Source organism: Crotalus tigris, unplaced genomic scaffold, assembly GCF_016545835.1.
Source record: "Crotalus tigris isolate CLP2741 ecotype Arizona unplaced genomic scaffold, ASM1654583v1 scf7180000018371.15429387391:27106975, whole genome shotgun sequence".
NCBI lineage: Eukaryota > Metazoa > Chordata > Lepidosauria > Squamata > Viperidae > Crotalus > Crotalus tigris.
In genome coordinates this window covers 19,108,866-19,121,457 of record NW_024096970.1, presented here as the reverse complement: position 1 = coordinate 19,121,457, position 12,592 = coordinate 19,108,866, and the positions used below count along the sequence as shown (strand labels likewise).

Sequence of the window (12,592 nt, the reverse complement as noted above, 5' to 3'; positions counted from 1 at the left end):
AGTGAAAACTGAAGGAATCAAGATGCCCCACGAAAATAACATTAAGAGTCTGGATGAGGAAGAATACTACAAATACTTGGGTATCCTTCAAGCTGACAACATCAAGCACACTGAAGTCAAGAAAAAGATTAGAGGTGAATACATCAAGAGAGTGAAGAAGATCTTAAAATCCAACTCAATGGAGGTAAATACCATAAAGGCAATCAACACCTGGGCAATCCCAGTCATTAGATACACAGCTGGAATAGTGGACTGGACTCAAGCAGAACTAAAGCAATGGATAGGCAGACCAGAAAAATAATGACAATGAATCACGCCCTTCATCCACGCAGTGACATTGATAGACTTTATCTACCAAGGCAAATAGGTGGGCGTGGAATGCTACAAGTACATCAGATGGTTGAAGAAGAAAAAATGGCTTTGGAAGAATATCTGAAGAACAATGATGAAGATGCACTGAAATTAGTATATCAGGAAGGCTTACTGACTACTGGAGAGACCAAACTGGCCTACAAGAAAGACCAAATGAAGAACAGAATAGAGGCATGGGAAGACAAAGCACTACATGGCCAATACATGAAAAAAATAGCTGGGAAAGCAGATAATAACAAGACCTGGCAATGGCTAAGAGCAGGAAAATTGAAGAAAGAGACCGAGGGATTAATTCTGGCTGCACAAGACCAAGCCTTAAGGACAAATGCATACAAAGTCAAAATTGAGAAGACAGCAACAGACAGTAAGTGCCGCCTATGCAAAGAAGCTGAAGAAACAGTGGACCACTTGGTAAGCTGTTGCAAGAAGATTGCACAGACTGATTACAAGCAGCGACATGACAAAGTAGCAACAATGGTGCATTGGAAGATCTGCAAAAAATATCATTTGCCTGTAAGCAAAAACTGGTGGGATCATAAAATAGAGAAAGTGTGCTCGCTTCGGCAGCACATATACTAAAATTGGAACGATACAGAGAAGATTAGCATGGCCCCTGCGCAAGGATGACACGCAAATTCGTGAAGCGTTCCATATTTTTATCTTGATAAAAATGAATAACTTGCATAGACAGAAACAGACTCAGAAACGTAAAGATTTAGAAGAGGAGATTAAATTAAAAGAGAAACTTTTAATTTCAAATCCTTTAGATGAAAAGGTGAAAGGAGCTTTAAAACTGTTAAAAACACAATTTAACATGTTGATGGCTGATCAAGTTGCAACCAATTTACTATTTATGAAACAAAATACATTTTGTAATGCTAATAAACCAGGGAGATGGTTGGCTTATCAGTTAAGAAAGAAACAGAAACAGAGGAATATAGATAAAATAAATTATAATGGTAAATTGGTCTATCAGAAAGAATTGATTAAGAAATCCTTTTTAGAATACTACCAAAAATTATACAAGAGTGCTAATATTCAAACTACAGACATAAACAATTATTTAGGTAAAGTTAACTTTCCTAAATTAACAGAAGATCAGGAAAAAGAGATTAATGGTTTAATTACTAAAGAAGAAATTATTACAGCTATTAAACAACTGAAATTGGGCAAAGCGCCGGGTACGGATGGGTTGACATCTTTCTATTATAAAACTTTAGTAGAAGAGATGACTCAACCATTGTGTGAATTGTTTAATAACCTATTACAGGGTTTAGAGATCCCTCCATCTTGGCGTAATGCATTTATATCATTGATTCCAAAAGACAATCAAGATCTTACATTGCCTAAAAATTACAGGCCTATATCTCTTTTAAACGTGGATTATAAAATCTTTGCAAAAATCTTAGCTAATAGGCTTATGGGGATCTTGCAGCAGTTTATACATAAGGATCAATCGGGTTTTATAACTGGAAGGTATATGAAAAATGTTAGACAAATTATTAACTTATTAGAGTATCTAGAAAAGAATAACCAAGTCTCTGCAGGCCTGATATTTTTGGATGCTGAAAAAGCCTTTGACCAAGTGAATTGGCAGTTTATGATATGTTTAATTAAGGAGATGAATTTTGGACAAAATATATTACAAGTATTATCTAATATATATCAAAAACAGACTGCTCAACTTATTGTAAATGGGGGTCTGTCAGAGGCTTTTGTAATAGAAAAAGGAACAAGACAGGGATGCCCGTTATCTCTGTTATTGTTTGTTTTAACATTGGAAATTTTGTTGATTAAAATTCGGGAGTCTCAAGAAATAAAAGGAATAGAAATTAATAAAAAAGAATATAAATTAAGAGCCTTTGCAGATGACTTGGTTGTTACTTTGTCTCAACCTACCTGTTCGGTGGTAAAATTATTACAATTGATTCAACAATATGGACGTGTTTCTGGTTTTAAAATTAATAATAATAAGACCAAAATATTAGCTAAAAATATGACTAATGGTGATAAACAGGTTTTAGTTAACTTAACAGATTTTGAAATTGTTGATAAGGTAAAATATTTGGGGGTCACATTATCTGCTTCCAATGCAAAACTGTATAAAAATAATTATGAAAAGCTGTGGATGGAGGTACAGAAGGATTTAAAAAACTGGAACAATCTACAGTTATCCCTTATGGGTAGAATTGCAGTTATCAAGATGAATGTCCTGCCAAAGTTTATTTTTTTGTTTCAAATGTTACCTATTTTAAAGAATGAACGTAATTTAGATGAATGGCAAAAAGGTATTAATAAATTTGTTTGGGCAGGGAAAAAAACCAAGGGTGAAACTTAAAATAATGCAAGATTTTCGTGAGAGAGGAGGACTCAAGGTACCAAATATGAAATTGTATTATGATGCTGTAGTATTAACATTGATCAGCGACTGGGTGAATTTAACAAATATAGAAATACTTCATTTGGAAGGTTGGGACTTACTTTTTGGATGGCATGCCTATTTAATATTTAATAAAAAAGTGGATTGGGTTTTTAAGTCTCATATTATAAGAATCTCTTTGCTTAGAGTGTGGAGAAAGTATTATAAAAGTGACTTCAAAATACCATTATGGGCTATACCTTGGCATGCCATAGAAGGCATAAGGAAAGGGGTTAATATGGACATGGTCTCTTATGCACAGTTACTTAGATGGGATGGCCAAGATTGGCAGTTAAAATCTTTGGAAGAATTAACGCACGAAAATTTAACTTATTCATGGTTCCAATACAGACAAATAGTGGACAGATGGAAGATGGATTGTAAAATGGGCTGGCTCAGAGAAGATGAAGTTCTTTTAAAACAAGTAAGAGATCAAAGGCCAACCCATATTAAGAGAGTTTATGGGGTTTTAGTGGAATTGGACTCAGAACCTGAATTAGTTAAAGATTGTATGATTAAATTGGCACAGAATATTGGTGAAACGATTTCAATGGATACCTGGGAACTTATTTGGATAAGAAATGTTAAATTCACACAAGCGCAAAATTTAAGAGAGAATTTTTATAAGATGTTTTATAGAGGGCACCTTGATCCAAAGAAAATGTCCATTATGTACCCTAATCTGCAGCCGAAATGCTGGAGATGTGGACATTTGGATGCTACTTATTATCATACTTGGTGGACGTGTAAGCATATAAAAGCTTTTTGGATTAAGAGATGGTGGAATATCCAAAGAATTTTTAAACGGAGGGTAAAATTTACTCCGCAATTATTTTTATTAGGTATTGTTACTGATTGTGATGCTAAGGAGGTTATATTGATGTTAAAATTGATTACAGCCGCTAGGCTGTTAATAGGGCAATATTGGAAGAAGGAATCCTTGCCTACTTTGCAAGAGTGGTTTCACAAAGTTTCGTATCTGGCAGAAATGGCAAAGATTTCGGCTTTTTTAAAGGAGCAATCTCAAGAGAAATTCTTTGCAGTATGGGAAAAATGGATAAATTTCATACAATATAATTTGGATATGGAAAAATATCATTTAGCTTTTTTATAACTTGTAATGATTGTTTTTTCTTTTTTTCTTTCTTCCTTTTCTCTTTATGTATTATTACTTATATATATATATATATATATATATTTTATATATATGTTCTATTTTTCGTCTACTTTTTTTTTTCTTTCTCTCTCTCTTTTCTTTTCCCTTTTTTTTCTCTCTTTCTTAGTATATATTATTCATTTTAAAGCTTATGTTATGCATATTATTATTACATATATTATTATATATATTATTATTATGACCTTTATTATTTTTATTAATTATCTTATAAATTGTAAACGTTATTTTTTAAAATTTGTTAAATAATCCTATATTCAGTTCTGGGAAGTCGGGGGGGGGGAGGGTGGGGTGGTTTGGGAGGGGGGGGATGTTTATTTGTAAAATTTTTGAAAAATTTCAATTAAAAAAAAAAAATAGAGAAAGTCATAGAAAATGATAAAATTAAACTGCTCTGGGACTTCAGAATTCAAACATACAAGCACCTGCAACATAACACCCCAGACTTAACAATTGTCGATAAGAAAGACAAAAAAGTCTGGATAGTGGATGTGGCAGTGCCTGGAGACAGCAGAATAGACGAGAAAGAACTGGAGAAGATAACAAAATACAAAGACCTACAAATAGAAATAAAAAGACTGTGGCAAAGCAAGCAAGGGTAGTACCAATAGTCATAGGCTCCTTGGGTGCAATCCCAAAACAACTGGAGCACCCCTTGAACACCATTGGCATTGACAAATTCGCTATTAGTCAATTGCAAAAGGCAGCCTTATTAGGAACTGCTTCCATCCTGCGACGATACCTGTAATACCATCAAACATCCACATCTGCCTATCCCAGGTCCTGGGTAAGGACTCGATAGGTAGACAAAATACCAAATCCAGTCTGAACATCTGGCTGACTGTGCGATGATTGAGAATAATAGTAATAGTAATAATAATACATTATTGACAGACTCTATCTACCAAGGCAAATAGGTGGACGTGGAATGCTACAAGTACATCAGATGGTTGAAGAAGAAAAAATGGCTTTGGAAGAATATCTGAAGAACAATGATGAAGATGCACTGAAATTAGTATATCAGGACGGCTTACTAACTACTGGAGAGACCAAACTGGCCTACAAGAAAGACCAAATGAAGAACAGAATAGAGGCATGGGAAGACAAAGCACTACATGGCCAATACATGAAAAAAATAGCTGGGAAAGCAGATAATAATAAAACCTGGCAATGGCTAAGAGCAGGAAAATTGAAGAAAGAGACCAAGGGACTAATTCTGCCTGCACAAGACCAAGCCTTAAGAACAAATGCATACAAAGTCAAAATTGAGAAGACAGCAACAGACAATAAGTGATGCCTATGCAAAGAAGCTGAAGAAACAGTGGACCTCCTGGTAAGCTGCTGCAAGAAGATCGCACAGACGACTACAAGCAGTGGCATGACAAAGTAGCAACAATGGTGCACTGGAAGATCTGCAAGAAATATCATTTGCCTATAAGCAAGAACTGATGGGATCATAAAATAGAGAAAATCATAGAAAATGATAAAGTTAAACTGCTCTGGGACTTCAGAATTCAAACAGACAAGCACCTGCAACATAACACCCCGGACTTAACAATTGTCGATAAGAAAGACAAAAAAAATCTGGATAGTGGATGTGGCAGTGCCTAGAGACAGCAAAATAGATGAGAAAGAACTGGAGAAGATAACAAAATACAAAGACCTACAAATAGAAATAGAAAGACTGTAGCAAAGGCAAGCAAGGGTAGTACCAATTGCACCTTGGGTGCAATCCCAAAACAACTGGAGCACCACTTGAACACCACTGGCATTGACTAATTTGCCATTAGTCAATTGCAAAAGGCGGCCTTACTAGGAACTGCTTCCATCCTGCGACAATATCTGTAATACCATCAAACATGAAAATGACAGCAGATTAGAAACCCAAGTTTACAGGTACTCCTTGGTTTACAACCATACATCTAGTGACCACTTGAAGTTACAATGGCACTGAAAAAAAGCGACTAATGACTGTTTTTTATACATACAATTGTTGCAGCATCTCCATAGTCATGTGATCAAAATTCAGGCACTGCTGGCTCATATTTAAGTGCTTGTCCACCAAGACTGCTATTGAGCCAGGTTTCACCTAATCTATAACTGTACAATTGGTTTTTCTTGCCTAAGAGTAAAACCTTACTTTTCTCTACATTGAATTTTATTTTGTTAAGATTGGGGCTAGTGTTCAAGTCTGTTGAGATCCATTTGGATTTTGAGTCCTTCTTCTGGGGTATTGGCTATTCTTGACAGCTTAAGTGTCATCTGCAAATTGGTGAGTTCCCCTTCTATTCCCTTGTCTAGATCATCTATAAAGATATTGAAGAGTCCTGGGCCTAAAATGGAACCTTAGGGTACTCTGCTGCTTAATTCCCTCCATGTGGATGTAGTTCTGTTAAGGACTACATGTTGAGTACAGTCTGTCAGCAGTTACAAATTAGCTTGCCTAGTTTGTCAAATGTTTTACTGAAATCCAAGTATACTATATCCACAGCATTTCGCTACTTCAGTCACTTTGTCAAAGAAAGGAATAAGATTTGTTTGGCATGATTTGTTTTTGACAAATACATATTGGTTATAACTTTGCTTGCAGATTTGTTGTATCTTTTCCAGGATCTTCCCAGGTATTGATGGTCTGTAGTTTCTGGGTGTTTTTTCTTTTCTTTTTGAAGATGGGAATCACATCAACTCTTTTCCACTCCTCAGATAGTTCCCAGTACTCTAAGAACTTTGAAAGATATGGTACATTGTTTCTGATATCATACTGCCAGTTCCTTCAGAACTCTGGGATGTAATCCGTTAGGACCCAGTGATTTGAATCTATCTAGAATGGACAGGTTTTTCTTGTTTATTTTAATTTACATTTCTAGTGTATCTTTTATGGATTTTTGATACGCTGAGCTGCATTTTTGCATGAAGACAGATGCAAAATGAACTAAACAGTTCTGCTTTCTCTCTATTGTCTGTTATTTCCTTGCCATTTTACATCAATAGTGTAATCTCAACGAGATCACTTTTGAAATGATTTTTCTTAGAATTATCAAGTTTTTATCTATCATGGATCTTAGACTTTTGGGCCACAGACTTATTATTATGAGACTTAAACTGAGTGCCATTGGCTCCTGGGGAAAAGTCAGTTAGATAAACAATAACTGCACAACTAAAAAATCTACAATTACAGAAGTCAATCCAACAGGGAGCAGTCAACTGGGATGATGTTATCTATTTAATGGTTTGTTAATATATAGCTTTGAAAGGAATAAAAGTGGTTAAATTAAGGTGATCCATGTTTTGGAAACTTCCAAGACCAATTAAGAATACATGTATCTATAGTAATCATTTGATCTTGGATAAGTGTAGTAATTTGATCTGTATCATGAAGATTAGATGATTGACTGGACTGTGGAAATAAATTTCTTCCAACTTTGGCTATTTTCATTGTCTGTACAATGTAAACAAAATGCAATGGATAGAGAAGTGGAGTTAAAATGTTTACAGTGTTTATTATGATTGTTTTTCCGAATAGTTTTGGTTGTCTCACTTAAATAATAGAAGAAAAAGGTTGGAATGGACCTTGGAGAGCATTTGTTTAATTTCTTTCTCAATACAGGAATCCCCAAATAGATGACTACCCATCTTATGTTTAAATACCTCCACAAAAGAAAATCTACCAACTTCCAAGGGAGTTTCTTCAATCTATTTTTATTATATCTATATCCTGCTGAAATAAAATCAATTTTTCTTATTTACTACTTATCAATTTATATAACCATCCATCTTCCACTCATGATTCTGGGTGGCTCTATAAATCATATCATGCCAAAGAAAACTACAATAAGCTTTTCTAAGCTATGGGTCCCCTGCCATGGGGAAACATTCAGGTCATCAAGAATTTACAAAATGCCAACAGAGTTGAGGCAAAAGAAACCTCAGGGTATAGAACTGTGGTAACACAGTGGTTAGAATGCAGTATTGCAGGTTAACTATGCCCACTGCCAGTTCGACCCTGACCAGCTCAACATTGACTCAGACTTCCATCCTTCCAAGGTCAGTAAAATGAGGGCCCAGATTGTTGGGGGCAATATGCTGACATTTGTAAACTGCTCAGAGAGTGCTATAAAGCACTATGGAGTGTATATAGTGCTATTGCTATAGTGCTATATTCTACAAGGCAGGCATTACAACAAAAAAGGCCCACTTCCTGGGTCTGCCAGACAGCATTGTTTAATAGATGGGAGCTGGAATATGCCCACCCTTTCAGATATACTGGGCTGGGCAAAAACAACTGAAGAAAGGTGGCCCTGGCCTCATACTATGAAACACTTTATGTGGTAACCAGCACCTTGAATTGCACCTGGAAGCTTACTGGGAGGCAATGCAGTTCATGGATTGATTGTTTAGATCTGTCAAGCTGTATATTGATATTGATTGGTTCCCTAAGAAGATATTTTTGTGTTATCTGCAAATTTTCTAACACTTTCTATCCTAAATCAACTATGATTGTGACTTGCCAAAGAGGCTATGGTGTCTAATCTGAAAAAAAAAAAAGCCCAACCAGGCTGAAACTTTTAAATGTATTATTTGTTGCAGGAGTGTGGAAGTTTCAACTCTGTAGAAATCTAGAAAGCTTTATGAATTAGTCTGCATGAGAACTTCCATTTGACTGGGGACAATACTTTTTGCTAGTTTTGTTAGCAGGCTTTCCCAATTAAAAATAGAGAGGAGGAAAATATTGTTTGATTTCATTTCAGGGTATGATTTTGATTAACATTTACATTTACAATCTTGGATTTTGAGCAAACTGGATTTCTGAGCTTTAACATTTGGGCAGACTAAATGAAATTAACAATGAGGAAAAGAATAACAGGATAGAATATTACTTTTCCTTTAATAAATTCAAAAGCTAAGACTATCAACAAAACGAACATGGTAACTGACAAAAGAATTTTTAAGTGCACACTGTTTTTAACTATGTTACTTAAGTAAATCTCTCCAACTTGTTTGTAACTTCTGTTTGTGTATAAAAAATTAAAGAAGTGGGGAAGAATCATCCACTGAACAGCAGTGATTAAAATTATAGCTCAAATTTAGCATATTTTTTCTGTTGCAGATGTCTTTAACAAAGTTCTTTGTGACACTCATATTTAAACATAACTGAAAACTCCTGAAAGTAGCTTTCTGCAGCCATTAAGTATTGGACTCTACTATGAAAAGACATAAGTATCTTGTGAAAATATAACTTAAAATCATTAATCACAAATAAGCCTCATTACAATATAATACAAGATTACAGCTGCATCAATAAATTTGCACAGAAGAATATGATCCATTTGTACAAGTTACAAAATGTTCACAGGATTATGGGAGAAAATAATGACATGCTAGCTATAAATCAAGGCAGTGATTTACTGCTTACAAATTTACTGCTTACAATAAAGTATAGTGTATACTTTAGCAGGTGTTCTAGAAATAAGCTGTAGATTCAATACTAGAGATTCAACATTTTGCTAGTTGAACATCTACACTCACATTCCCAGCATACCCATGACATACACTGCGTTAGCCTTAGAAAAGGCAATATTGTTTGCACAACCCCCAGAAACACAAACTATGGCAGCCTGTGTGATTCAGTGTGCCATGTATACCTAGATAGAGCCAATTAGGGGGGGGGGAAACGGGAAGGGAAACTTTTTCCTCTGACAGGGTCGTCTCGACGCACCAGGAAACGAGGGCAGAAAACAGCCACGGAGGAAGCCGACCGCTCAAGGCCATCCTTTCCTCGCTCCGCCGCGTGACCGACAGCAAGAGATTCCAGCAAAGCATAGCCCGGCCCGGCCCGAGGCCTCTTGACTGGGAGCGAGCACCGACCAGGCCTCCGCCACCCCAAGAGGCATCCTGGCGGGCGCGTCTTCGTGCAGAGACAGATGCTCCGACCACCGCCTTACCTGGCCGTGAGACTCGGGCCCCGCGAAACCTCGCACGTAACCGTTTTTCCGACCGCAACCATTCGCTGGGAGGCTGCAGCCGTTGGCACGAGGTTGTCCGCCTCCCTTCTTGGCGCTGCGCTTCATCTTGCCGGCTCGGACAGGAACAACCTAGACACCAACCACCGCCCGTCCCAGGGCTGCTTTATCGCACCGGAAACCCAGCCGGGAACCTTCGCCAATCATAGGCCAGAGCGTCACTCTGAGGCGGGGACGGCGCGCCCTTGGCCCTAAGCCGCGCTGGCCTCGCCCGTGAGGAGAAGGCGCTCGCGGAGGAGGGGGGAGCGGCTTTATTCGCTGCTGAACGGCAAGCAAGACCCAGAGGCGGAAGCGGAGGATGATAAGGATGATGATGTTCCAAGTTTCGGTGAGACCAATCACGAGAGGGAAAGTGTGTTTAGGGGCGGGGGAAATAACTGGTCCAATCGTTAGGTGCGGATCCCACGAGAGGGAGGGTGGGTTTGTCCTGTGAAGAAAAGCGGAGTGTGGACGGACGGCGGACTTGTTCCGTCTACGAGAGGAAGGAAGACCACCGCTTTAGAAGCCCTGTGTTCTCCGCTTGTCCTTGAACGGCGGAAACTGTAGCCGCATGAAATTTGCCGTCCTGGCCAATGGCGAACTTTTTTCTTGTTACTCTCCACTTCTCGTTCCCCCTAAAATACTTTTTTTCAAACTTGGCGACTTAGCAGGCTGGATGGGGAATTTTGGCAGTTGAAGTACATCCATTTTAAAGTCGCCAAGTTTGAGACACTCTAATGCTCTAAAATAATAGGCGATCAATTCTTAAATGTAGCTTGTTTGAAGCTTCCTTTGGATACTGTTAGAATATGGGAGGGATATTTTGCTTTAACACCATCAGTATGGCTCAACCTGTCTCCTGGCCTGAGAAATAGATGAAAACAAATATCAGTTGTGGGAAGTCAGCCCCCTCCCCAGAGAAAGAAATATTCTTGGAAATATTTCCCTAAAGGATTTTAAAGGCAGAAATCAACCCCCCCCCCAAAAAATCTCTTTTCCAAACAGAAACCAAGTCTGCAGAAATGCAGATGTGATAATCTTGTCAAAAAGACGAGTCAGGAAACTGGGATTAGGAAGAAAGATCCCTAGAATCAACAATCCCTCACACCAAAAATCTAGGAGTCATCAGCCACAGCCCCAGGGAAGCAGGATATGATCTTTGGGACATAATAGGATTAATCCACCACCATCAGAATACCAGAAAGGCACGTTCAGACTCAGGTCAAAGTTTATGCCACAGGAACAACTCCAAACAAAAGGCTCCAGAAGGTACTAAAAATCCACTCCTTACATGTGCTCACTCCCTTTTCTTCCAGAGCCATCTTCCTGTCTGGCTCGCCTCTTCAGTAAACTGCAACCTTCTTTCTAAAGCAGTTGCCATGTTGTTTATTCCCAGCTTGGACTGAACCATGATGAAGACTTTTCCTTCAACAAAGTAAAATTCAGGAGTATTTGGTGGGCCAAGTTCTGATAAAACCACAGAACCTAGCTTGATTCTAAGATTTCGTTTGACTGAAAATGTGTTGGTGCCAAGACCAAATAACTCAAAGTACATCAGATCAACAGACGTAACTTCCCTACATGGATTTTTTTTTAATGGAAATATAAGGTCTTGCTGAGAAGTAAAAAGGAGCAAGTCACAGTTGTGGAAAATAGCCAAATAAATCTGGCAGTTGGACATTGCTACCACAGCTATGGTCTCCTCCCCACATTGTGCAATACTTTATCTAGATGAGCTATGACAGCCACAGGTTTTGCCCCAGGTAAATTACCATGGAATTTATATGCCTGTAACCAACCTATATTTTTGCTACTAATGACAAAATTGCCCCAAATATTTTGTTCCTTCCATGTAAGACGCTAAGAAAAAGACACAGGCATGTCTTGAGCAGAGGTTTGAAGCTGCAGGACACAGCTTGACAAACTCTGAGTTTATTGCTTCTTATATACTTGTTACATACACCAGCTTAACCATTAGATGCTGACAAAGGTTTCTTCATTGGAAAATGTCTTCATGTAAGCAACTATTTTCTAGTAACACGTTACATGGTCAAAGACCAGGTAAGAATACAGGTAGATCAAAAGGAGAAAGAACTGACAAAGACAGGAAGAGATAGGAAGGAACTTAAGCATATTATTTGTTTAGGTAGATGAGGCATTAAGTCAAAAGGGTATGACCTTCTGGCTGCTTCACTGGGACAAAGGGTATCAAAAAGTTATGAGGTTTGTGGGGGGGAAAGCACGGCAGTTTGCTGCGTGTGCATTTTTTCCCACATCTCACTCTTCTCTATTTTATTAGTGAGGACATTATCCTAAGCTGGAGTAGTTAGTGGGTCTTAGTCAGGGGACATATAACTTTGCATTTGTTTATACAAAACATAACTTGTTCCTGAGGTAAGTTAATGGTAGTTTAGTATGGAAAATTGAAAGCAAAGGAAAAAAAAGACATTGAATAACCATATATGTGCATAATTAAAGGATACCTCTTGAAAGGAGGTACAATTTAAAATTCTTTGACTGACATGTATACAATGAGATTTTTTAGGTGAAGTAGTACAATTGACAATTTTTGCACAAGTAAGATTTGTAGGAACAGCTACAATTGGTGTATGCAGAACAATAGCATCA

At 37.7% G+C, this 12,592-nt stretch overlaps 1 protein-coding gene, 1 long non-coding RNA gene and 1 other non-coding gene across 3 annotated transcripts in view; 2 read left to right on the top strand and 1 right to left on the bottom strand.

Annotated features, from left to right (window-relative positions):
• SPTLC2 (serine palmitoyltransferase long chain base subunit 2) overlaps positions 1–10,167 on the bottom strand; it is a 79,963-nt gene extending 69,796 nt beyond the window's left edge. The window contains exon 1 of the mRNA XM_039351607.1: positions 9,908–10,167. Coding sequence (XP_039207541.1) covers positions 9,908–10,033 — 126 coding nt within the window. The 5' untranslated portion in view covers positions 10,034–10,167. The remainder of the gene's footprint in view (positions 1–9,907) is intronic.
• On the top strand, positions 924–1,030 carry LOC120311887. Its single transcript, XR_005557754.1, has one exon. It is a non-coding gene; the product is annotated as a U6 spliceosomal RNA (small nuclear RNA).
• A 14-nt stretch (positions 10,168–10,181) lies between the features above and the next one.
• LOC120311731 lies at positions 10,182–11,655 on the top strand. Its single transcript, XR_005557714.1, has 2 exons — positions 10,182–10,313; positions 11,281–11,655. It is a non-coding gene; the product is annotated as an uncharacterized LOC120311731 (long non-coding RNA).
• The last annotated feature ends 937 nt before the right edge of the window (positions 11,656–12,592 follow it).